Source organism: Anopheles arabiensis, chromosome X, assembly GCF_016920715.1.
Source record: "Anopheles arabiensis isolate DONGOLA chromosome X, AaraD3, whole genome shotgun sequence".
Classification (NCBI taxonomy): domain Eukaryota; kingdom Metazoa; phylum Arthropoda; class Insecta; order Diptera; family Culicidae; genus Anopheles; species Anopheles arabiensis.
In genome coordinates, this window is record NC_053519.1 from 6712448 (window position 1) to 6737997 (window position 25550).

A 25550-nucleotide genomic window follows, 5' to 3' on the forward strand; every position below is an offset into this window, starting at 1 on the left:
CCTTATTCCGCACCCTCAAAATATTGGATGATGCGCTTTGGTTTTTTGTTGGTTTGCTTGGTTAGATTTGGAAATGGAAATTTCTCAATGACACGTACACGTACACAAACACTCGCACACACAAATACACAGGCGCTCATGCGCGCGCGCGCGCCGAAACTAATGCACACACGCACGATTCACGGAAAAAGGGCCGCGCGGACTATTTGCTGGAATGAACCCGACGAGGGACAAAAAACAATAGAACAAACGCCCGCAAAACAAAACGGCGAAACCGCACGAAAGTTTGCTGGGTGTCAGAGGCCGCGCGCGCTCGCTCGCTCGCCGATGCTTCGTACAGCAATGCCGGAGTGCAGCCAACTGACACGACGAACGCGCGACACCGGCCCAGCGCGAACTATGGGCGCAAAAGACACAAACACACACACACACACACACACGCACGCACCTCGTTTGGAAAAAAAAGATAAAGCGAGAAAGCGAACGAGCGAGCGAGCGGGACGCACTGTTCCATTTCCATTTCGGGTGCCACTGTCCTACCCCTCGGGCTAAGCCGGCGCGCGTATTTTGACGCATGCGATCTGCGGCCTGTCCGGGAAGCACTTCGGGCAAAACCGGGCGTTTGGAATAGATTTATTTTTATCGAACGCCGAACATTCGAACTGACCCGCGGGGACGGAATTGCACCGATCGTGGCTGCGTGCGTGTGTGTGTGTGTGAGTTTTTGCAATGCAGTTAATTTGTATTTTTTTGAAAACACAAAAAAAACTTTAAAAATCTATGAACGAGAGAGAAAGAGAGAACGAGCGGCAGGCTTTTTCCAGCTTATTTGTCAGCGGTAATTCAAATTTTTAATGCGCACCGGAAACGCATGCCAAGAAACAGGAGGAGGAGGAGGAGAAGGAGGGGTGTTTAGTTGCGCATGGTTTTACTAAGTTCGCGCATCACCGTTGGCGAACATTTGCCCGCACAGCACCAAACATGACATCAGAGGTGAATTTCTTCGATGGAATAGAAAAAAGGGGGAGAAACCCAAAACCTTCCATCGAGCACGCATCTATTTTGTGTTGCGGTGAATTAAATCAGCAGCCGAATAAACCTGCTGCGGTTTGGGGGCGGATGAAGAAACAGTAAAAAAAAACACGTGGGATTTCCTTTTTTTTTTATTTCTCCCATTCCATCTGGGTGCGTAAGATGACAAATTTAGTAGCAGAAAATGATGAAGTCATACTAACCGATGATCATCGCGTACGACAGTTGTCATTGAGACAATATTGTATCGCAGATATCGCATAAATCTTAAAGCCCATCAAATATTTCTACTAGCCCAAAGTGAGCTAAACATTTCGATGTGTTTGTTTCCTGGACATTTCAAAATGTTTGAGAAAAAATTATAATAAAAGCTGCTTTTTAGACCACAGCAAAGCCCATAGTGCCCCCTCGAAACGACAGCAATAAGCAGTAGCGAAATGGAGCGCGAGTGACTGCGACAACCGACTTCGCCATCGTTCCATCTCGCTTCAAATTCCCGAGGGACCCATCGCGTACCGGGATGGTTTGAAATGACCGTTTGCCGGTTCCCGGTTCGCCGCACGACATTAGAACTGGTTTGTGGATGCAAAAATATCGCGCGCGCGCGCGCACACACACAGCAAAAGTGAACCAGTTCAAGCGCAACCCAGCAGCCCAGAATTTAACCTTTCCTTTTCCTCCCGCTGCTTTGCGTTGTGCGGGCTTTGGGTGTTTAAATTTAAATCATATTTCCCGGGCCACGCCAGGGCCACCGGCACGCCCTTCCTACGTGCGATAAGCGCACAACCCCCATTGCAGACGATCGCGAAGGGCAGAGTTGGTGGCGAGCAGCAGTGCGTAGTGATAATTTTGACTGCCCCCTTTTGCCCGAACGAACACGGACCGACCGGGGTGTGGGGCTGAAAGAGTCACGTTTCACACATTTCGCCACAACAACCAGTCCACACATACACACCGACACACGTGGCCATGTCGGCGCGAGAAAGGGTGGCGATTACGTTAACGACACACACACACACCCAAGCGATTGATTATTGGCCATCGAATGGTCGGAGCAAGAAAAACAAAAAGCACACAAATCAAACCTCCCACAGCCTCATGGAAGCTTCTCCTACCGCAATCGGGATGGAGCAGTAAAATGGTAATTTGTAATTTTACATTTTTAGCAGCAATGGCAGATTGCGCCATTAACGACGCTGTTCCGCCGTCTGTGTGGCGCAGACACATCCAGATTTACGATCGGGTGTCATAAAAAGCGATCCCGCACCACACTCGCCAGCCAAGCTACCTTTCCGGTGGGTTTAAAATTACGTCTCATTAGCGTATCCGACGAGGTGAGAGAGACAGAGACAGTGAAAGAGAGTGAAAGAGAGAGAGAGAGAGAGAGAGAGAGCGAAAGAGTTTCACGCGCTACACTTGAATCAGAATTTCGATACGGGTTCGAACCACCGCACAGGCGCAGGTCTCCAGACTCTTACCGCAAACACTCGGTGCTGTCAAGGCAAACCGTTTGTTAATGTTGTTTGGTACACGATCTGATCCTCTTTGGCTTTGCGCTACCTGTCGTCGGCGCTGGCCTTGGGGCAATTGGTGAGCGCGCGTGAACAACACACAATACGCATGTGCTTGAGGCAGGTCATGGAAAAATTATAAGTGTATGTGTGGATGCTAACGAGCAGGATTGTCCGGTTTGAAGGATACACTGGGTCGCGCAGACGACGCTACGCTGCTGCCTGTTTGCTCTTCGCTGGACACCGCTAATTGATTGCAGATGCCCAGAGGGCAAATACCGAATACATTATCCCGTGGTGGAGAGAGAGAGAGAAGGAATGAAAGAGAGAGAGTGCTGTAGGCCGCCGAACGGGAGCAGCAAAGGGGTTTTGTTTGTTGTGCATCGATGACATCGATATCTCAGACATTTCTCAACAGAATTCCAGCTCAAATTTGAGATGTTGATGGGCAGGAGAGGTGTGAATGAAGTACAGACACAGTTGGCACGTTCGGACTTTCATTGTCCGCTATAAGTCCTTGTCTGGGGGACCCATCTCACCAGCAAGGAATGGCCGCACAAAGCATAGGAGTACTCTAGAGTTCCTAGGCTCCCGCATTCCACAATGCTTTTTAAAGATCAATGTCCAATTTCCTATCAAATTGGCAGTCCCAAAGGCAAACCATCGCCTGGAAGAGAAATGTTCCGAGTGCCGCTTTCGCAAGAAGATCACCCTTTTGTAGTTGCATTCCCAAGCGAAAGCATGCATTCAATCGATTCATTCCGCTACCCCGCTACTCATCGTCAGGTTAAACATGACATCCGTTCCGTAATGGAATGCTGTGCGCAAATAGAGAACCCGCCATGAAGCGACGAAACGCGTCTCCGGCCCAGACCTCAACCCTCAACTGCTGGACACGGCCGCCCGACGCTTGACCCACAAGCCATCGAGATGGATTTGCACATCACTGCGAATATTTGCTATTTACATGGCTTTTTTTTACGGGCGCCAGAGCACACCAGTGCAGGCAACATCAAACAGCTCGCTGGATGTCTGGCTGGCTGGCTGGAAACGCTTCAGCACGACAGTTTCCGTCGGCGACTTCGGGGCGTCCCCACCCCCAGGCAGTAAAAATTAAGCGACGCGCTCATAAATTCTTCATAAAAATCCTCATCGAGCGTGCCCGGCAGCAGCTGCGGCCAGCGCCACACAGCAAATCAATTTCTTTGCAACTCCTTCGCTTCTTCAACCGCGGACGGGGAGGTTCGCAGCAATCGTAAAACGGATGCCACCTTTCGATGCCAGGCAGCTGGAAGCTGGTTTTGTTGGGGCAGCTCGCACATGCGGAGAAACACGCTTCGCCAGAACAACGGAGCTGCAATCTATGCGAATGTTTGCACTTTTTCTTTATTGGCGGTTTAACTGTTTTCAGAGATTTCATATCGTTTATTTTTATAGTTTGGTGGGGTTTTTTTTGCTTTGTTTTGTTTCCCGCTCCCACCGCTTGTTTGCCGCAAGTGGTTCAGTTTGAGTTTAAAGTCCCGACGACCTTTTATTGGCCTCTTGCACTGATAGTGGGGACACTATCGTCGTCGTCACACTATATCGGAAGCGCAACTTACAAGCGTTGAACATAAACCGGTTGCAGCGCACAAGCTGTGACCTTGCACGCGGAGACATTTACAATCCCCGATAACCGCGATGTTACGCGCACCGGTAGCAGGATCTTGAAATGCCCGACTATAAAAAGGGCCCCCCGGAAGGCATCATCACCGCCCGGGCATTCCAGTGCAGCATGCAACCATGCACCGCTCGGAAGGTTCTGGCTGAGTCATCGCACAGGCCTGCGATCAGCTTCCAGGCCTGCGAGCAGCTTCCAGGCCTGTGCCGACAATGCGAAACCTTTGTTTATTTTAGCGCCGAGCGGTTATGACATAAACAGAGCCGAAGATTAAGTTACCACGGTCGCCACGGTTTTATGTTACTGTATGATTTCTCGGCGGATGTTTATTAGACGATGGATGAGTTCTTTTTGTTGTTTCACAAAACTCTTCCACAATCAAGAATCTTTGCTTAGTATTGAGTTTTTATGTTTTTTGAAAGATTGCTGATGTCATCGTTAAAGGTTCGCCTACAGATTGTAACATCTATGAATAACGGGTTGGTGTGGTGCTCCAGGAATGTTTACATAAGATTGATGAACTGTGATTTGAATCAAACCTAGGGTACCGTACCTACACTTTAAGGAAATAACGATCCTTTATTATCAATCGCAAGGCAATTTAACGACTGGATCAATCATTTTGATTGTAATCTCTCGACTGATTCGTATAAGTCGAGCCTACTATTAGTATTAATTTTCGGTGATAATAGTTTCTGATATAGGGATTAGTTTGAAGGTTAACAATTAGTTAGTTTAATAAGTTGTTGTAGCACAAATGTGCAGGATAATTATATGAATAAATACCTAAATAAATAAACCAAATCTCCAAAGATTCTTGAGTCTCTGAGCATTAATGGATCTTCATAGATTTGTAGAAACTTTAAGGATTCAAGAATCTCCAGCTTTCAAATCCAGAGAATTACTGATACACTACTTTGAATTCACTCCTTCCGTACCAGAGCTACCCAACTCGAATCTGAACAGTTGAGTATTCCTACTTACGAACGTTACATCATTGCGACATCTTCCACAGGTGTAGTCGGGGTGCTGCCCATCACTGTCACCGCCACTCTCGACCTTCATACACCGCTGACCTTATTCTTATCTGTCATCGAGCGAGTGTGTGTGTTTTTTTTTATTGTTGTTGTTACGCATAACAAGTGGATGGAATGTTGTAGATATGATAGCGATGCCATCCATTGCAGCTATGCTTGACGTGCTGCAAAAGGCTTGCCTCTACTACTATGAATGAAATGCCTTGTAGCTTTTTCTGATCGCTGTTGTTCTACCAGGAGCACGCTGGAGAACGGACGGCCACTGTTTATACCGCATTGTTGCGCAATGTCAATGTTACAGTTCTACGTCCCCGACGACTCTGTCTACCCCAGTGAGCGCAAGATCATTTCAACGACGCGGTAGAGACGATACGCTAAAATCAGAGCTCCAGCAGCTCCAAATGGCCGCAATGCATGCCAATGTCTAGCCAGGGTCGCTACACCCCATTAGACCGTCCGGCAGGGCTGGCCTCATTTTTCAAGTTCAATTCCGCGAACAGATTAATCGTCGCGAACGGTTTTATAATTTCCTAGTGCCACATGCACCCCTTCCTTCACGCCGAGTGCGAAGAATTGGTGGTACGGCAGAGCGGCTTAAGGAACAGGAAACAATCGGATCCATTTGCCTCTTCAGCCCCAGCCGGCAGAGACGAGTTTAGTGAGAACGAGATCCACCACTCGAGATCTCTCACTGGCCTACGGGGTTGCCTGTGGGAGGATGCAAAAGAAGGGGAGGACCTGGTACTGCCAAACATCATCTCTGCCAAAAAGCGATACGGATAGCGGGCGCTGTTTGCACTAAATTTTGCCGCTGCTTGCTTTTATTGTATTTATTTATTTATTTGGTTGATGGTGTAGCGTTTTGGCTGCAGACTTGCCAGCACGAGTTGAGGGAGTCGTAAAAAGTAAACCATGCAGTGCCTCCCCCCTGCCTCAGGTTTGAGGTGCAGGAACCGATGGAAAACACGGCACAGCGGGGGGCGTTGGGTTGGATGCTAATCTTTTCGAGGCAGTGGGATTTACAAACCATTTCCACACGTTCCGTGCGGAACGAACGCAAAGGACCGACGTTTCGTCGGGTGGTACACAAAGACATAAACACACAGTAAAATAAAAAAAAACCAAATCTCACTGTGACACAAGAAAACACAACAAAACTCAGCCGGTGACCCGAGACAGAGGGAAAGTTAACACATAGCCCCCCAAAAAAAAAAAAAAAAACAAATTCAAATAAACCGCACCGGGAGTTGCTCCGGCGAAAACGATTAGAACCGACCAGCGAGAACAGATAAAAACAGGCAGAAGATAAAAGTTGTCAGACCGAGCGACCCAGCAATCAGCAGAGAAGCAAGCACCGAACAGCTCTAAACAGGGGCAGGAGGGAAATAACGAACAGAAACACACACACACACAAAAGTATGACGAGCAATCTATGCAGCACAAGTTTGTTCGTACAAGAGGAACAAACGCCAGTGTACTCAAAACAACGGGCAGCAAAATGAGCGAACAACAGTGGAGTAAATAGTGCACAGTGCGAGACAAAAAATGGATAGCTCGTCCGCACACGGCTTATCAATTGGCTGGCAGCCTGGCAAGGTCGATAACAAGGCAGGCAGAGGTGGCACACACACACACACAAAAAAAACACAAACAGGTGAATGAGAAAAGTTTCCACAATGATAAACACAGGACCCAAGCAACCGTGATCCTTTGCCCGTAGTATGGTGATGCGACTGGCTCCGTTTTTTTATGTATTTCTCTTTCTCTCTTCTCTCTTTTTATCTTTTAATGTTAATCGTACAATGTCAGGGTTCGTCACTGTAAAGCTCGTGTTGTTTTATTTGTAAAAACTTTTCAATGCTGATGGGTTGAAAGGAATGTTCCATTAGGTTGCTGTAATCTGTTGTACACTTTTGTTGGAGGTATATATTATTTTTCCCCCTTTTAAGTGTCTAAAATATTCAAACATATTTTGCATAAATATTGAAAATATAAAACGTGAATATAAAAATATATTAATTTTAAAATATGCACACAAAAGACAGATTATTGCTTCATTTCTTGAGCGTATGCAACATTTCGCATTTGCCCCAAAGAAGCTTATGAATTGTATTACTACAAGAAAAGGAGACAAGATCACTATAGCTCTTTCGTTTTTATTTTAGGTAACTAGCTCGATCGATTTTGTTCCCGGATTTTTGTTATAAGAAAAACAGAATTCTCTTTTGCTTTCCAATAGCATGGAATAAAATATGACAGTTGCAGGCCGTTACTAGCAGAATGTAATTGGAATGATGGTTCAGCGCAAATAGCACTGTTTTTGGATGAAAAAAAAAACAATCAAACCAAAACCACCTATTACAGCAACTGTCTGTTACAAAAAGTACAGAAATAAAAACTTGCAACCGTACCGAGAGCTAAAAAAACATTAATTTAACAGCTAGCATCCACTGCAGTCGGAAACCAATCAATTAATTCAATGTAATAAGTGATTGTATTTCTATTATTTCAGCACGATGGATCTCTTGCTCGAATAGCTGGGACGCAGTAACGAATTGTTATTACTGTCCTATTTTACATTTTGCTATCACAACAGTTGGAATAAAAGCTATCTCTGTTTAGAGATAAAGTAAGAATGCTAGCAATGTGGTCGATAATGAATCTTCAAACAGTGTTTGAGCAATAATTAATATGATAGGCAACAATCTGGTAGCAAATGTTTTGAAGTTAGCCTCCTGTTCCAGCTTTCATTGCATATTCCCCGTTAATGTTAACATTTTCGCTATAATATACGATCGCCTTACAAAGGAAATAGGAAAAGAACAAACAAAACGACCATTTCCCCACCCCAGACGATTGCCAAACGGGCAAAATTGTGCTCAATCCTCCCACCCAGGCGGCGCTAGCACGGGCAGGATGGTTTATACAGTCGTGATTAGATCTCGCCCGCAAAAGACGGAAAGGGCGAGGCAGCGAAAAAGGCACCCCTGCCCGCTATATTGTGTTATTTTTGGCCTCTTTATTGTTATTCACACGCTACACACGTCTTAAATTGCACGCGCAGAACGGTGGTGCTGGGGCTCTGAAAAAAAAAATCAACGAGTGAGTTGATATGTGAATATGTTTCGCCCCTCGCTGCGCTATCCCAGCGATAATCCAAACATTTTTAACCCCAGCGCATTTCTTATTGGGGTAGGGGAGGCACCAAAAAACCATGTGCACACCCACCCACAGCGTTACGTTTTTCGTTTTCGCGGCCCTGGCAAGTTGGCTTCGTTGCCCGGCACACTTGGATGATGAATTATAAACGTTTTGATTGTTTGTTGTTGTTCGTGTTACTAATTCTTTCGCTCCGGCGTCGTGCTTGGTTTCTTCTCCGCCTGCTTATTGAATCACTATTGAGTCACATATCGATGGGCTGCTGTGATACAGCCGGCAGCAGTTCCCCGCCCGGCTTTTTTTTACTTTTCAGCTTGGAAGGCGAACCGAGGTCGTAAAATAATTGTTGATATTTTCATTCACCCACCCGCAAGACGTTCGTTGTTGCAAAGCAGAAGACAAAAGTAAACAAAAAACAGCAGAGACTTCAAACGCTTAACAACGGCACGGTCCCCAGCTCTTTTTGAGCTTGAAATAGTGCATCATTGTTGCTCTTGTTGCGGCTCCGGGTCATAAAGCAGAGGAATTGTTCATGGCAGTTTTTTTTGGTTGGTTTGATTGGTTTTTCGAGATGTCTACTTACTTGGAAAATGGCTGGTTATCGCAGTTTTGTTACTTAAAACATGAAGGACACACTGTTGGTGTTTAGTTGCTGCTACTGTGAGCGAGTCACGGCATCACAGCATCGTGGTTTAATCCACAATTGAATTCAAAACCAAACACACATACCAACACACTCTAAAATCTAATAAAAAACACATACACACATACAAAAACAAGCACACATAAACGAGGGATCCATGCAGGTTACCTACAGGCAGACAGGCTGGACAGAGGTGGAGCTGGCGACTAACAGTGGTGACAACTACTGCAACTACCACGCGAACGAACAATCTTCCACTAACGCGATGGGGTTTGTGTTTGTGTGTTTGTTTATTTTTCTGTTTACATTAACTACTAAAAGGCGGCAGATGTGTACTGCCCTAAAAACACTACATGGACACTAACAAAACGAGTCTGATGGTACTTGTGGCGTCTTAAAATGAAGATTCGTGGGAATTACACAGCTGTTCTACATTCTACAACAACAGCCTAGAGCTCTCTGTCTTCTGTCAAGAAAAAAAAAATGCTTGCAGCCTGCTGCGCCGACGTAAGATTCATCTGCATAAAGCTGGGGCATCAGCTCTGCGAAGGCTCTCGCTAGGAAATACTAAATGTTTAATCACAGCAGGAAACAAAAAAAAGGACAACGAAAAACGCACAAACGAACAGCATGCACGGATGTACGCGAAGCGTAGAGATAGGGAAGAATATGAGGGGAGGAGGGGGGGGGGAGGGCTTGTTCGGTCACTAACGACTCACTTTGGTTGTCGTCAGCCGGGGCGACGGTAGCTCAATGATCGGCTGCTTCTCGATCTCCTGCTGGAGTTGAAGCTGTGGCGGTGCCTGCTGCTGCTGCTGCAACTGTTGCTGCTGCTGCTCCTGTTCCTGTTGCTTGATGCGGTTGGCCTGTGGACGAGAAGAGTGTGGCACGTGTTCCGTGTTAGTATGAGCTTCAGAGTGTAATGCGCGCGAGGTTCTTCTGCGAGCGCCTGGAGCTGATGCGTGAGCCTTCCTGCTGGAGGCTTGGCCATATTGGGGATCGTACGTACACTCACTTTCGACTTGGCGGCATGGTGCGGCAGCGGTATTGAGTCGGTGCACACCGTATACCGATCGCTCGGTTTGTCCGTGCGTCGCCGGGGCGACACGTACGAAGATATACGGTGCCGCGAATGGCGCACGATCGACACCCAGTCAATCATGTTTTCACACCGGAGAGAACAAGATACCGCAGTTAGCCTGGGCTAGACAGTTGCCCACACTGGCATACTACTCCCTCTAGAAGTACTGCTTTTTGATGTTTGTACTTTCAACACTGAAGCAACCACGAGCTCTTGTACCCGCGGGACTACAATATTACAGCGTATTCAATGTCGCCTAATCAGTGCGCTGGGTGGCTATTGAATTTGATAGTGGGATTGAGATTGATCGGTTGATAGCTAGAGCAGTATTTAGTGCAGCAGTTACAGGGTGTCAATCTAGACTTCAGGGAAGGTAGTTCAAGATCTTTGTCAGATCAGAGCAGATATCAGATCAATTAATAATTCAGAATTTTGAAAGATCTTTCAGGGATTTCAGACGAGACATCTTCAGCTGTAATTCCTTTGTGGTAGTATTCTGAACAGGGTTTGCCACTCTTCCCAACATCCCCATACCCTTCCACCATCCAATCAATGCTAAGGGAGACCTTCAAACTGCCATCCACTTCATTTCGGACAGCATAATTTCATCATGTTTAAACCCACCCACCAAAAGGCACGCGCTAGACACGCAGCATTAGAAGCACGTGGAAAAGGGCCGTGTCGCGCTGACAGATATAGGTGTGCGTGTGTGGCGTTGAGGGCAACACACTCCCCACTGGTGAACTTTATGGGATTAATAAAATAAAAATAAAACTAGTCGCCTTGAAGGCGGCAAAAAAAAAACACACACACACACAAACAAACCAAGCGACAAATTCTGATGTCTGCCTGGTTTCGAAAAACGGAACGCGTACGAACGCTCTGCTGCTGGGACATTGGGTTAACAAGAAGGACACGCTTGTAGCTTTACACGGCAGGCAAACCACGTGCCGGCAGGTGGCTTCGAAAAAGATCAATACTCTGTGGGCCACCGACACAGCTCTCGAACCTGAATAAAGCTATGATTTGGGGGGGATGGCACAGCACGCAGAGAAGATTCAGCGTCGCTAGGCACCGGGCACCACACCAAAATCTCGAATGCAGCTCAGTACCAGCGAGTATGGAAACTAACAGTACGAAATCTAATGACAGTAATGACAACCCGACAACGATGCGTCAAAAAAACAGCGGTCACAACACAAACATCCGACTACACACACGCGTCCGCGGTCCAAAACAAATCAATCTCAACTAGTCCCGTGTCCCGCCCAGAGTGGCGCGGAGAGTCGCGCAAACCATTTTGGCGTCCACCAGGGGGCGCTCTGAACGGGGTGCGCGCTTGTGTATGTGGATCCCGGGACGCGCTACCTGCAGCAGCTGCGGGAGCATGCGGGTCCCGACAGCAGCAGTAAAAAAAAAATAATAACACCCCACCATCATGTACATGATACCAAGCGAAGAAAGCAAGGAAGTGTGCAAGGAAAAAAACGGCGAATATCCGAGCGAGACCGATACCACCCTGTGGATCCAACCTCCACCCAAACCTAGCCAACACACAAAGAGAAAATCAAAGAGCGAAAATGCCACTGACTCTGCCGGGGTCGGGGCAAACATGGCCGAGCTGCTTGAACGGTGGTGATTTGGGGGGATTTCCTTTGCCTTCGTCCGAAATTAAGTTAAAGCGTTGCTAAACGCACCAAACCGAGAGACTGAAAGAGAAAGAGAGAGAGAGAGCGAGAGCGAGAGACCACCAAAGCGTATCCCGTACGCTCGTAAACCTTGTACCTGACAGCGGTAGGTGCCATCACGGGCGTGCAAGATGGCGGCGCGCGCGTCCCCCGTTCGGTGTCGGGTGGTTGTGCTGTGCCGTTGCTTTCTTTCTTTCTTTCGGTTGTCATCTACTCTCGGTGCCACTATTATTCTGCTCCGCTTAATATAACCTTCGGCTACCTACACACCACGTCTCCGGCAGGGTCAGCAAACGATACTGCGTTGCGCGATCATACACGCGCTCTTCCCGCTCCCGCCCAGCGTGCGAGCCGAATGTGCGTTTACGAACCCAGCTAGCCGGTGCCTAGACCGCTCGAGCGGCGCACTAATGTGCTCATATTTCACGCCAAAGATTTCTGCAAACCGTACTGCTCTGCCCGCGGGATTCGTCTTCTGCCCCTGGTGCGCGGTGCGCCGAGCAGCGCAGGTTCATCATAAAATGCGCCTGCCGCACAGAGAGATAGCGGCTGGCATTTTTGGGTGCGCATCCGAACCTGAAATGCGTGCTGCTCGCGAAGACGAGCGAGCGGGCAGGGTTTGGCAAGCTGCTACTATTTGGTAAGCAAAATAAGATAAGGGCATTATTGCTACCATTTGTGTTCGCAAACGACACCAACACGCACAATTGAGGGAGTGCCTGAGATGATGCTTTAAGTCGTAAAGGTTTATTGATACCTATCCGCATAGGAAGTTGCGACAGTTTGCTAATGTCTAAACATTCTAAGCAATGCCCGGGATGTCTGTGCAGTGAAATTGTTCAAACTTTCAATCAATTTCAATCAATCAAAACATAAACAAGTTGTGTCATAATATAAACCATTGAACCTCCACAAAAAAGACACGACATTTCTGAAATGATAGTGTTTCCTGCTATATAGTAGGTAGATTGGAGAATTAATTCGTCTTGTTATGATAATCACATCGATAACCCTTTGATGACGATAAAGTTACATTAAAATTTTAGTCTGCACGTCGTAGTTTATATCTACAGGGAGTTCGACTCACGTGACAAGTGCAACTTGAATCTTTTTTTTCTTCTCATTTATACACTTATTCACTAATGAGCTTTCGCTATCAGTTAGTTGGTTCAATCTACCAGATATTTAAAGCAGGACTGATAACCCTGTCGTTAGAAGCTATGGAATCATGTTAAAAGCATTCGATGATATGACATACCAATTATAATGCTTTTGGAACAGAAGAATTAATGGAGCATTTGCTATTTGTTCAAAAACCTCTAGTTGTCAAGAAATTAAAATTATCGAGAAAAAGTTCCAGATAAAACAAGTCTTAATTTTTTGACCTGCATAAATGAAACCTGACCTGACACCTGACACCTGACTTCATAAAATGCAATCTTAACGCGTTATTAGGCACGCAAGTCGCAAACGAATCTTTGCATGGCACCAATGTCAACCCAAAACCGTAAAATAAATTTATTATAAAATAAGTTAGGCTCTCCTCGTAGATGTTTCATTTCCTCCCGTCCAGCACCTTATCTATCCTCTTCATAGTATTCAGGAAACAAAAGAGAGTAAAGCCAACGGAGACTAACTAATCAGCCTTTCTGAGCGCCTGAAGTTATGCAATATTTTGTTTGTTTGTGTTTTTTTTATACATTAATGTCATTTTTGGCTGTCTGACTTCGAGCAAACTGTTGTAAAAAGCATTTTAAAATATTATTCAACACATTTTTTAGCAGAGCAGCTGTGTATTGTGTAATTCTACCGACAGAACGATTTGCCGAGCCCTGCTGTCAAAGAGGCGGCAGCGTGATTTGTTTGTGTTGCGCTGCCCGTAAGCAACCCCGCAGCGAGTGCAATGGGCGACTGCGGCTCTCGGATCGGGTCGGCCTGCTAGCTAGCGAAATTGTTCGGCTAGAATATCGCCCTCAAAAACTACCTCTCACTCTTCCCCAAAGTTGAAATTGAAACGGCAGCCAGGTGGAACGCAGACGGTGAGTGCGAGATGGTGCAGAAGTACAGACAGACATATGAGCTTGTTATTAATTTGCAGCGCAAACACACAGCACAGCACTGGGCTTAAATAATGATCTGTAGCAGACGAAACTAGCACACCAAGCATTGGCCCACACTCCGTCCCGTACCCGTGCACCAGCCTAGCCAGCAATGGGAAGCCACACCACCACCACCACCATGCTCCATTTGTTGGCCAACACCGGTTCTAATTTTATAACAATTGCTTGGCGACCTTTCTGGTTCGGTTTTGCTCGAGATAAAAGCAAAAACATTCGAGTTCTGATCGAGCTGGTCGGGTGTCCCCAATTTGTTTTTGCGTGTGCAACAGCGCACTCCTCGACTTAGCTCTGCTATATGGCTGCTAGCACCACCACTACTTACTTCGTTCGCTTTGATGGCATTGTCCTGTTCCCACTTGCTGGCAATCAGCAGCGTCTCTGCGGTTTTCTGCTGCACCGTTTTCGATTCGTCCAGCAGCGTCAGCTCGTAGAACTCTTGTATATCTGCGTGGAGGTAAAAACGTAAAAGAAACAACACAAAAAAAACAGCGTTAAAGTTCGACTGTCGCAGTAGTAGCAGTAGTAGCAGAACAATGGAGCAAACGTCAAACGAAGCCGACAGCAGATACTGGCACTGGATGGATTGATGTCTCTTTCGCGTTGCAGGGGATATATGAGTTCATTCACGGAACACTAAGTAGTAGGTAGCAGCTGTACTACATCGTCAAAGACACAATGCGGCATCCACTTAGTTCCCGTGTGTTCGGACGACTGTTTCAGCGACGGCAGAGTTTACATCTATCAGTTGAAGGCTGGGACCGGATGGATGTTCCGAGAAAGTTTTATCTCCCTCACTGTGTAATAGGATTGAAGCAGAAGTTCCCTCCAGTAGCACAATTTCGAATGGCAGGCTCCTCATTGTGAGTCGTTGTCTTTCTTCTTTTCATGAGTTTTGCTTGGTTGCGCTTGCTTTCCGGTTTCCGCTCGGTATCTAGGACACCGGGCAGCATCCAGTGCAGTGTTTGCGCGTTCGCCATTCGATCCTTCATAGCTTTAGATGGTGTAGAAAAAAAATCGATCGCAAACAACCGGATGGCATCTCGGATGTGCTAGTCCCCGGTGCTCGGAGCGCCTCAATCCGTGCTCTTTTTTTTGTACATCTCATTTCACGTTGGTTGAGATGAAGAGTGAACCATCGCACGAATGAGAAACTAGGAGGTCTTGTATAGTTTTTTTTTCTTTTTTTTTTTTGGTAATGCATTTTCCTCCCACGACATGATAAAGCACGACGCAGTCTGTGTGTCGATGGTTCGAAGAAATTGGAGCAACATTACGGGCTATTTTTAATGACGCAAATGAAGTCCCATGTACCGTTGTCTGTTCGAGGAGGTGGGGGAAGGATGCTGCAGCTACACACGACACGACGCTTCTACCCAATTTCCGGCCCCGACGATGGCCTCAATTGGCTTGACCAGGCTGTGTGTTTGTGTGAGACCAAACTCCAACAGTGATGTCCATTTCCGCCTATATTGCCACGGCCAAGTACATCTCTCTCTCTCTCTTTCCCTCAGGCTAATTGTAGGGCTATAAATAGGGCCGATTGTAGTGCAGCTCGGAACAACTCCAACGGCCGTTTCCACGACATGTGCATTCCATTATCTAATGTGATCTTCTCCCTTCTCCAACACCGACAGCCAGCTGGTTGGAATGAACAGCTTGCACGCTGCTGCTGCTGCTTGCTGCCGCCCGTAAGGTAGGCAACGTGCGCTACACCACTTACCGAGCAGCGCCTGGAATAGGCGCGATTTGAATATCCGGATGACGCGCTCGATCGCGCTGCGCAGGGCCCGGTCCTGCGGGGTCGACAGACGGGAATGGTAGTCCTCCAGCAGCTCCAGCGCCCGGTGTGCCTCTGCGGAACGAAAACAGGAAAGAAATCGGTTACACAAAGCACAGCCTCTAAAATGTAGCCGATAAGAAGGTAGTAAATAGAACGAAACAGGCAAATCGAGCGACGTAGCTAATGCGCTCAATTCACACGAAGGCCGCCCATACACGCCACCTGTCTATCGCTCTGCACGCCTCTGCTCGATAAGTGTTACGGTACGGTTGCAAAGGCGGAGGAGGGAGGTTCTATTTTTGGCGTTGGACGCTCGCACTCCTCTCTCTCTCTCTCACCCACAGACCTATCACTCAAGGCCGGGAAGGAATCGAGCAGTGAGTGGATTTTTGTTGAAGTTTTTCTGTGTCAGTCCTTCGTCGGCCTGCCCTCCCCTCCCGAGAGCTCAACACGGTATTGCCTATTGTTCGGTGCCCAACACACGCTGTAATCCGGGTTTGCATTGCGTCCGTATTACAGTGGTTTGCATTGCGTCCGTACCACCGTTTTGCTGGTTAATGCTGGTCATGTCATGTTCCTGTGTCCACTCCCTGTGGTCCCTTTTGGGTATTAAGGGGGGAGCGAGGAGGACCCAAAAATAGCAACGCATTACACCGTGCAGTAACAGAGGTAGGAATATTCACGATAGCGATAGTGTTGGGCACTCTACACCTACACGAGCGCACGCAACGCCGCAGCGGGACGGCGCAGACGTCAATACACCCGTATGTGTGTGTATGTGGAGGAAGTTACCGGCCGTCTTGGACATAACGAAAATGCGGTCATTTAGATGGACAGAGAGAGAGAGAGAGAGAGAGAGATTTATTTTTATCCGTTAGCCAAGTTTAAGGTTCGGCACACGAACGTCTAGGCAAAGGAGCGCAAACATGTCCGACATATATAGCACGCTGGGAACTAATCCAACGTGGAAAAAAAAAATGAAGAGAGAAAGAGAGCCGAGATGCAGTGCGCTACTGCCGCTACTCGTAAGGTTAATGGGGGCATTTTTTCGGTTTCACTTTTGCCAAAGGAAAGGATCTAAACCTTTCGCGCTACAAAGCAACACGTAGCGTGACAAACTGGCAGCCACACACACACACACACACCCCGAGCAATTCTGCGGCTGCTTGGACATTCAGAAAGGGTGAGTAAAGTTTACGGGCATTCCCAATCCGTTGGATGGCAGGTATCGATCCAAGCAAAGGTCTGAGGTGAGGCGACTCTGCCGAAACAAACAAACTCGTCTACCCCCACATCCTGACTCCACCCAACGCGTGTCCGAGTCTGTCGCTTGGAGCAAGCGGACAAGGGACACGCTGCAGCCGCCACGGATCTCTTTTGCCCGGGATCAATATCTCCCACCGGCCCCAACAGGTGTGCAGGCTAGTTCGCTCCCGGAGGTGTGGTGTGGTTTCGTAAAACTTAAAATTAGAACCATCCTGGTTGCCCGCACCACCAATGTGCTCTGCATCTCCGCCTGAACGGTGCACGGTAAAACCTGTAACCAGTGCAAGATAATAATAAAAAAAAAAATAATAAAAAAACAGATACTGGGGTACGACGACCGAACGACGACGAACTGCACCGGAAGCAGTTACGCTACGCCAGAGAGCACACTGTACGTACCGGCGTACCGGCAGCGAAACGTGACAACTTTTTAGCTTCGCAGCTTTTCAAGCACACTCTCGCACAGGGGGCGCTACTGTGCAGCAGTGCAGTGGTGGTAGTGGTGTGGCTAGATTGACGCTTCCCGTGCGCTTCACCCTTTAGAGCGTTGCACGACGACCCACGGCAGATGGACGTTCTCGGGTACTGGTGGTCATTGATTACTCGGGGCTGCATGACGGTGCCATTCCAGCTTCCTTCCCCCCCGACATCGTATCCCCCAGGCAGCACAATACGACGATACGGCTGACGTGCTGTCAGGATAGGATCGATGGATATAAAAGGCGTGTGTTCGTGTGTACACCTATCGATAGTGCTCTTGTCTCAGTTTGCCACCCCGATTGGCAAACAGAGTGTCGCCAGTATCGCTGGTGTCCTGTCGGGGTGAATGTTTTTTTGTTTTTGGTTTTTTGTTGTGCCTCGTTCAATGGGAAAATCTCTGTACGGCCCGTTTGATCGCCCGATGTGGGCACTTTGTGATAGCCGGAATTGCGCAGTGCATGGTTTGAAGTGTCTCATAAAACCAGTGTTCACTGTGTGTTGAGTGTAAAGTTTTCTGCGTTGCGAAAAAAAAAATGTACCAGCACACACACACACACACATGCTCAAACTGAAGCGTAAACGAAACGATTCTGTGAACTGAAAAGAGTTGCCCCATTCAGAACCGTTCAGGCTGTTTGAACGTGTGATGGAAAAAGGATGACGCTCGAATGGACGCTTCAGTCTCGTGTACGGTGCACTGCTCGACATTAATCGTGGAGGGGGGAGGCGAGCAAACTTCCAGTACGGTGTCGGTACGGTACGGTGCGTGCTATTGTACCACTGCAAATGAACTTCTCGTCACACCGCCGGCGATTAAGTCGAATTCGAGCTGAGTGTTGTGTCCATCCAGTGAACCTAGCACGTACTAGCTTGTTACAATTTTAGTATGACATAAAGTTTCATTTTGAACAGAACTTCCCACAGAAATAATCCTAAATTTGAGCAGTCGAGAAGACGGCACTCGGGCAATTTCGGTTACAGAGGACCTGTCCGCGTTGCAGTTTGATGAATGGATTCAACGTCCAGTTTCACGAACAACTTAACACTCCACAAGCTTACAGAATCGGGTCTACCCTGAGGTATAGGAACTACCGACAATTTTACGCTTGCTACAAATACATTTGTCCCTTACCCTTCATGATGATGATGATAAGTCTCACCTCTTACCCCAATATAAGCTTGAGAAAGATGGAATTATCTTGCAGATAGTATTATAAAGGAGATACTAAAAAGGGTTGGTTTATCAAACAAAAATCGAGCAAGTAGTGGCATTGGATAACTCTCAGAAGAACTCAGTGAGTCGTACACACTTCCAAGACGACCAACACAGCTACATTCAGGAAAAATTGATCTCACCAAGAACCAACTAATTAATCTGTCGCATCACTTATCAGGACACAACTGCGACATGCATGTGGCCAGTTCCACTGGTATCACTATCTTCCGCGACAGGAGAACCTGATTTGTCTTATTTAACTTCCCCAAGAAGAATTTTGATGTTTACTTGTACATGTGCGTGTATTAAACCTATAGCGTCTCAAACTTACATATCTTTTTCTTCATCTAATTCTAATATTCATAAATACTGAGAAACTAATCATCACTATCAAGATCGTGATGACAACTGCAGTTACAAATTACCTAGCAGACATAAGACAAATACACATAGTTGACGGTACACAGTTTGCCTAGCATAGATGACGCACTTGCGTTTGAAATCCGGTAAGACATTTGAAGCATTTGAGTTGCATCTTGAAGATAAGGACAAAAACAGCAACTCTCTTCTGCCAACCTTCTGTCTCTGTTAGAAAGGTTTCTGCAATCAGTCCCTGATCGAGCTCTGGCAATATTAAGCAGACTTCTTTAGGATGCTGTCTGAGAGAAATCTTGAGGTTCATAATCCACAAGATAATCAACAGCTTCTCATACACTGATGAGATCATTAAGCGTCCTCTGTAGAAGCAAACGAAGATTATTTAAAAAAAAAAACAATCAAACAGGCATTGGATTAACGTGTCTGACATTTTAAAGTCATCCGATAGCTTCATTGCAGATCGAAATTCCAGTATAGTGGTGTTATAACCTCATTTCAAACAGTTCCAACACTCAGATAGTTTTGACATCAGACTGACAGGGGGATCAGCAGGAGTGAATCGCTTCCCGGCAGCACTCAACTTCCTCCTACATGGAATTGGTTCTCGACGCCCATTTACCACAGCACAGATTTTCGATAGTGTAGCCCGTGAGTCTCATGTATCATATCTACCAGCAAGCCACATTCCGCGTATCCGCTATGGGAAGTGTTTTTCTGTCCTCTAATGGTGCCGTTTCGTTTCTCGAATCATTCTACATTCCAGTGAGTTCGAAAAGAGGCGTTTCGTATCGGATAGGCAGTCTACACACCTTGTTCGTTTGTTGGCTGCTCATTCCCACAGTTTGTACATTGATAGGACCTCCCCGAAAAACAACCTCCCCCCCCCCCCTCCAAATAGGGACTAGGGAGCGAGTTGATCCTTGAGTGAGTAAACTGGGTCATAAACGGGGAAATGGTTGGGTCGAGTTTGCGTCGGAAGGCGTTTATTATTCTCGCCAGCCCGTGATAATAACCCCAAACTCCCAGCCCTTGTCAGCCGGGTAATAATTGATCAAGGATGTCGTACACTGGTGGATATACGTGTGTGTGTGTTTGTATGTGTTTGAAAGGGTTCATATACACGGGTGTTTTGCAACAGACTCCAGTTTATTAAAGGGCTTCTTTCTTCATGTATTATAGCCCATCCTGTACTGTCATTGAAGGGGAATGGGTGGGTTGGCATTCAAACAGCAAAATTGTGTATAATTTGCACACCCCTCGCAACCACCCCCAACACACACCCTACATCGGACCGCCCCGTCGGACTCAAACAGGCCATTCCCGTCAAACGATGTACGATGATGGCAGCGACAAGTTACATAACAGTAGCCAGTAGCGGGATTAACTAACACTTCATACGAACGACCGCACTGATGTGTGTGTGTTTGTGTATGCGTTTATAAGCCAGCTTATGGTGCTGGAAGGAGGGTGTAACACATGCACCACCGGTGCTGCAAGATATCCGACAGCCTGCAATGGATTTAACTCTTTCTCTTTTTCTCTTTCTCTCTCTCTCTCTCTCTTTCTCTCTCTTTCTCTCTCTCTCTTTATCTTAAACACAAACATCCTGCCATGATTCCCACACCTCTTCGGGTAGAGAAGTGTCGATATCTCTCTGCCTGAACTGTAGTTAAAAGCTTTGGATCCGGTGACTCCCTGAAAAGCGGATACCGACGACTTGCCCAGGCCTGCCCCAGCACTACCCATCGTGCGCCATACTTTGCCTACTTGGTCATCCGAATGAAAACAAAGTAGAAAAAATATACATACATAAGTACACAAACAGCCAGGACATCATGGGGTCTGCTTTCGGAGTAGGACACCGCTTTTCCAAGGTCCAAAACACGGTTCTGGGGTAGAGCAAGTTTAACACCACAACACGTGTGTGTGTGTGTATGTGCGGTTATGTGGTTTCGGTTGTGTTGGGGATACTCGATGGATGCTGCATAATTAAATTTCTGATCTTTTTCTAGCGAAACCCTCACTTCCCAATGCCACCGTTTGCTGCCGATGCACACTACCGGAGTAGTTCCCGGTGAAAGAGTGTGGATTGGTGTTATAGTACGGACATGTACATACACCCACACACGTACACAATAAAGCACTTGATTTTATTTCCATATCAGATGTAATCTAATTTTACCAACCCCTCCCACCCCTGCTCCTTAACAGCTTTATCCACCCCGCCCAGCGCAGCGGGGACAGACAGCAAACGGTAACTACGCGCATTGACAACTACACGTCCACGTTTCGAGCCACGGACCAAAAGGGGCAGTGTGTGGGCAACAAGAATAGAGAACAGCATAATAAAAGTTATACACCATACCCGGCACCCAGGCCCCCGTTGATAGAACAAAAGCAAACAGCAAGCGCACCCGGCAGCCGCGACCAGTGTAGGTGGAGTGCAGGGTTTCAATAAATAACGCATCCACGCTAGCGATTGGGAGTGGAGGTCCTCCGACACTTACCTTGCTTTTTCACTGGCATGGTGTGGCAGTGTTGGTGTGTGTGTGGGTTGCGGTTGCGAGACAAAGCTCGGTTGACGGCAGGCAGCTCGCTGTGTGAGGGTTGAAGTTGAGGCCCGCGAGTACCCCAAACGGTGCACTAGCGCCACTAGCCCCTGCTAGCACTGTTTGCTTGCGTAGCACAACCCTGGTTCCACCAAAAGGTCCTTCCCAGACACGGCACACTCACAGCACTATGGAACACACATACACAAACACACAGGACACAATATCACACAATGGGATAGTCTGGTCCTTCGCCTTCCTTCCTGTTTGTTGGTTGGTTGTTGTCGCAGGTTCGTTGTCTCGTTTGCCTCTCGCAGACCCGCCAACTATTATCTTCCGGGCGGCTGTTTGGCTTTTCCGCTGCTGGTGGTTGCTTTACCGCGCTCCCAACTACTGCTTCTGCCAGCTATATGCCATTATCACACGTTCCCTTGTACCGATGTTGGGAAGGCAATTTCCAATTCAATGCAACCTGTTTGTCCCAACACAAAAAAAACGATTGGGAGCTGTCTTCTTTGTAGCACACTGTTCACTCACGCACGGGTTTTTGTTTACGAGATAGTTCACCACCTAGGCACACGGGCAGTTCGCTCCCGGTGGTGTCGTGTCTGGCTTTACTGCAAATCAGTCCTCAGGCATCCTGGAATGGCAAGGCAAAAGGTTCACATTAGGAAGAGTGGTTCAAAGTTTGCGAAATTTTGATGATTCTCGTTGGTTTGTTGGAGCACCACAGAATATTGAGAACTTCCCAAATTCCCAGTGTCTGTTAGTTCTGGGAATGGACTTCGCTCCTCAAGCACTGCTCAAAATCCGGGAATTCGTAGCTAGCTTGCAACAACAACAACCAGTTGAGCTTCGGCCAGCGTGTACTCCAAATGTCCCAATGAAATCCCAGATCAGCTGAATGATGGGGAGCATTCAATGTCTTGTTTTTTTTTTTTTACAACGGGCTGCTATAGGTGCGCAAGGACTCTACCAACACACACACACACACGCACACAGAGATACATTACATCACCACCACCACCAGAAACAAGCGGCCCCTGCACCGAAGCTCACACGCCAGTGCAGCCAGACGGCGGACACACGAAAACACACGACACGGCAGCAAACGGTTTGTCCACGACTGCACTCACTCTCGCCGTGCACGAGCAGTGCGCTGGCTCTCCCAGGCTCAACAGGCCTAACCGCTTGCTGCAATTGCTCCCAGTCACCCCAATGCCGAAACCCGAAGCCCTCCTGTACTCCCCCTTCCGGCGGGCCTGCAAACTACAGCACATTCCAAATCTCGTTAGACGCCGCCGTACCTCAGACTTCAGGGTTTTATTGATGGTTCGGCTTTTTCGGGCCGAAGGGTTTTTGTTTTTTTTTTGCTGATAGAAACTCCTGATAGGCTGATCGAGTTTCCCGGGAATTGCAGTGCAGTTGTTTTTTTCCCACTTTGCACACTGCACTCTGCACACTGTGTTGCGTACTCACTTCTAATGCTTTCGATGCTTCAGTCTCCCCAGCAACAAAAGCAAACAGGCACAGAGTTACACGAGGGCGTCCTGCGCCTTGTACTGATGGGACTTTTTCCCCAAAATGTGTTGTCCCCCTCCTCCCCCAGTGCAATGCAACCGAAATGCTTCAAACCTGTGTTGTGGGAGTTGTGTGAGGCCGCAGTAAACAAAACTCTGCCCTGTAGGGAGTAGACTTTGGAGAACCCGGGAGATCTTCAGGAGAATGAATGGCACCGGGCGTCACGAGCGTCCCCAGCGTCGCTTTTCTCGCGTCAAGATATCCACCGCAACCGTTCACTATCGATTGGATCGATTATGATTGCTGTGCTTGGCTCAGCTCTTCAGCTCTGCTTGCTATAACGGGGGTGTAAGGTTATGGCTAATCGTGCTGAACCAAACATGCCCACTCTTTCCCTGCTGACACTGCTGAATAATCAGCGGCGATGGCGTGGCGTGCTGTCGCTGAACGCTTTGTATAGGCCTGACTGCTACGATAAACTACACACACACACACACACACACACACACACAGAAAGACCCCGCAGAACTGCTGACGCCTGCTATCTTGCCTGGCCAAGAGCGAAACACCGACCAGCGCCTTCGCCGTGGCGACTTGGCATGCAACTCGACTGCACGGCGGATTGGATTTAAATTTAATAATTTACACACGGCTGTGGCGTCTCGAGGAGGTCACTGGGGGGAGGTGAGAAGGAGATGGTCACACACACACACGCACACACACATTGTTGGAATCGTCTAACACCTGACACACTGAGGGATGTGTTGAGTGGAGTTTGGGTTTCTCGCCTGCTCGGTGACACGCACTGCGCCATTAATGTGTGTGTGTGTGTGTAGCTCGCGCAACGTTCGAAGGGCCAAAGAAACCCTTCAGGAACCCGCTCCGTCCCCCTCCCCACTCCTATAGGATATAAGACGCCTCTGTGTGTGTGAGAGAGAGGGAGAAAAAAGAGCCAGTGGCCGACATACCCATCTGGCAATTCGGCTGTTCCGAACTCGATATGGGATTTTTAACCCCCCCTATCGCAACGGGTAGGGCGAGTGAGTGGTCCCTCTACTGTGGTGGCGGTGGGGGCACTAAAAATACTTACTCCTCCCGAAAACCCGCTGGCGCTGGTCCGCAAACCACGCAAAGCCGCGTCAGGGCCACGCAAACCGCGTCAGCGTCGAATATAAATATAAACACATATCTATAGAGTCAATTCGCCCCCTCTCCTCCTCCTCCACCTTCTGGGAGGTGGCGTGAAAACCCACCGCCAAGAACGCACGCTAGAGCCGGTCGGTTGGTGGGGGAAGCAAAGAGACCCCGCCGAAGCAGAAGGCAGAAGAAATCGATTTCGAGTGCTTTCTTTCCAACGCCCTGCCGTTGATCGTTGTCCCGATTTGGGGCTAGAAAACAAAAAAAAAACGGGAACACTGTGGCCGGTACAGTGGGAGTACCGCACCAGAGAGAGAGAGTGAGAGAGAGAGAGAGAAAGAGAGGGAAACCCGAGACAGATGAGACGGGAGATGGTGGTTTCGGTTTTAGCTTTTCCGATACCAAAATCGATGTTTTTGGTAAAGTTTGACGACCACCCGAAACGATGGCCGAGGACACCCACCAACACGCGCCGCGAAGACGGGCCCGGTGGACGGTCAAGCGTGTTGTGCGACCCGATTTATTGGTCCACTCGCCAGTAGCGTTGAGCTCGTAGGGATGTGGTTTAGTGTCTTCAAACTTCAAAACTTTGAGCTATTCTTCGGCGAAATGTTGCGTTCTGCTGGGCCCCGGGGGTGTAGGAGCGAACACACTTACATCACACACAGATACCTGACACACACACACACACTCACACACATGACTCCGATAGCTCGATTGCTGTAAAGGTGTCTGCGAAAAATGGGAACCGACCCCCTGAATGCACGGGAACGAAACCCGCGCCAGATTCTTCCTCGCACGAGCGTTGGTTCGGTTGCTAAGACCCAACTAAATAATAACCGCCGTCGGTGCCTGTTTCCCCCAGTGCGAGCTCTCTCGCGCGCGCACACGTACAACCGATGCAGACCCACACACGGATAGAAATGCGCGCGCGGGGGTTGTGCGGGAATCCTTACGAGCGTCAGCAAGCGGCCTGTTATAGGCTGTTTGCAGCACGATGTGTTTGCGTATGTGTGTATCTGCGCACCGCCAAGGATACGGGCCCACGTGGGAAAGCAAGATATTGTGTGTGTGTGTGTGTGTGCGTGAGAGGGAGAGAGAGAGAGAGCGAGAGAGCGAGAGAGCGCACGCACGCAAGCAAGAGCGAACGTGGAGAGCGTGAAAAGTGGCCGGAATTGGGAAAGCAGTAAAACACAGGGGCTGTCAAAAACGTATTTCTACGGTATTTTTGTTTTTTTTTTAAGGTTTTACAATTCCCAGGCGAGGTCTTAAATCTCACTGGACAGCTTGAG

The 25550-nt window shown here is 47.9% G+C and overlaps 1 protein-coding gene across 29 annotated transcripts in view; it reads right to left on the reverse strand.

The window, feature by feature from the left end:
* The window catches only part of LOC120906404 (disks large 1 tumor suppressor protein), a 56890-nt gene that overhangs the window by 26341 nt on the left and 4999 nt on the right, over positions 1-25550 (reverse strand). For 6 of the 29 annotated variants that reach the window (XM_040318058.1, XM_040318055.1, XM_040318067.1 and 3 more), the window contains exons 1-5: positions 24916-25097; positions 21559-22240; positions 15652-15783; positions 14254-14375; positions 9762-9908 (exon numbers count right to left, since the gene is read on the reverse strand). In XM_040318058.1, coding sequence (XP_040173992.1) covers positions 9762-9908; positions 14254-14375; positions 15652-15783; positions 21559-21577 — 420 coding nt within the window. In that variant the 5' untranslated portion in view covers positions 21578-22240; positions 24916-25097. The other 23 variants (XM_040318050.1, XM_040318051.1, XM_040318049.1 and 20 more) reach the window with 16 other exon arrangements.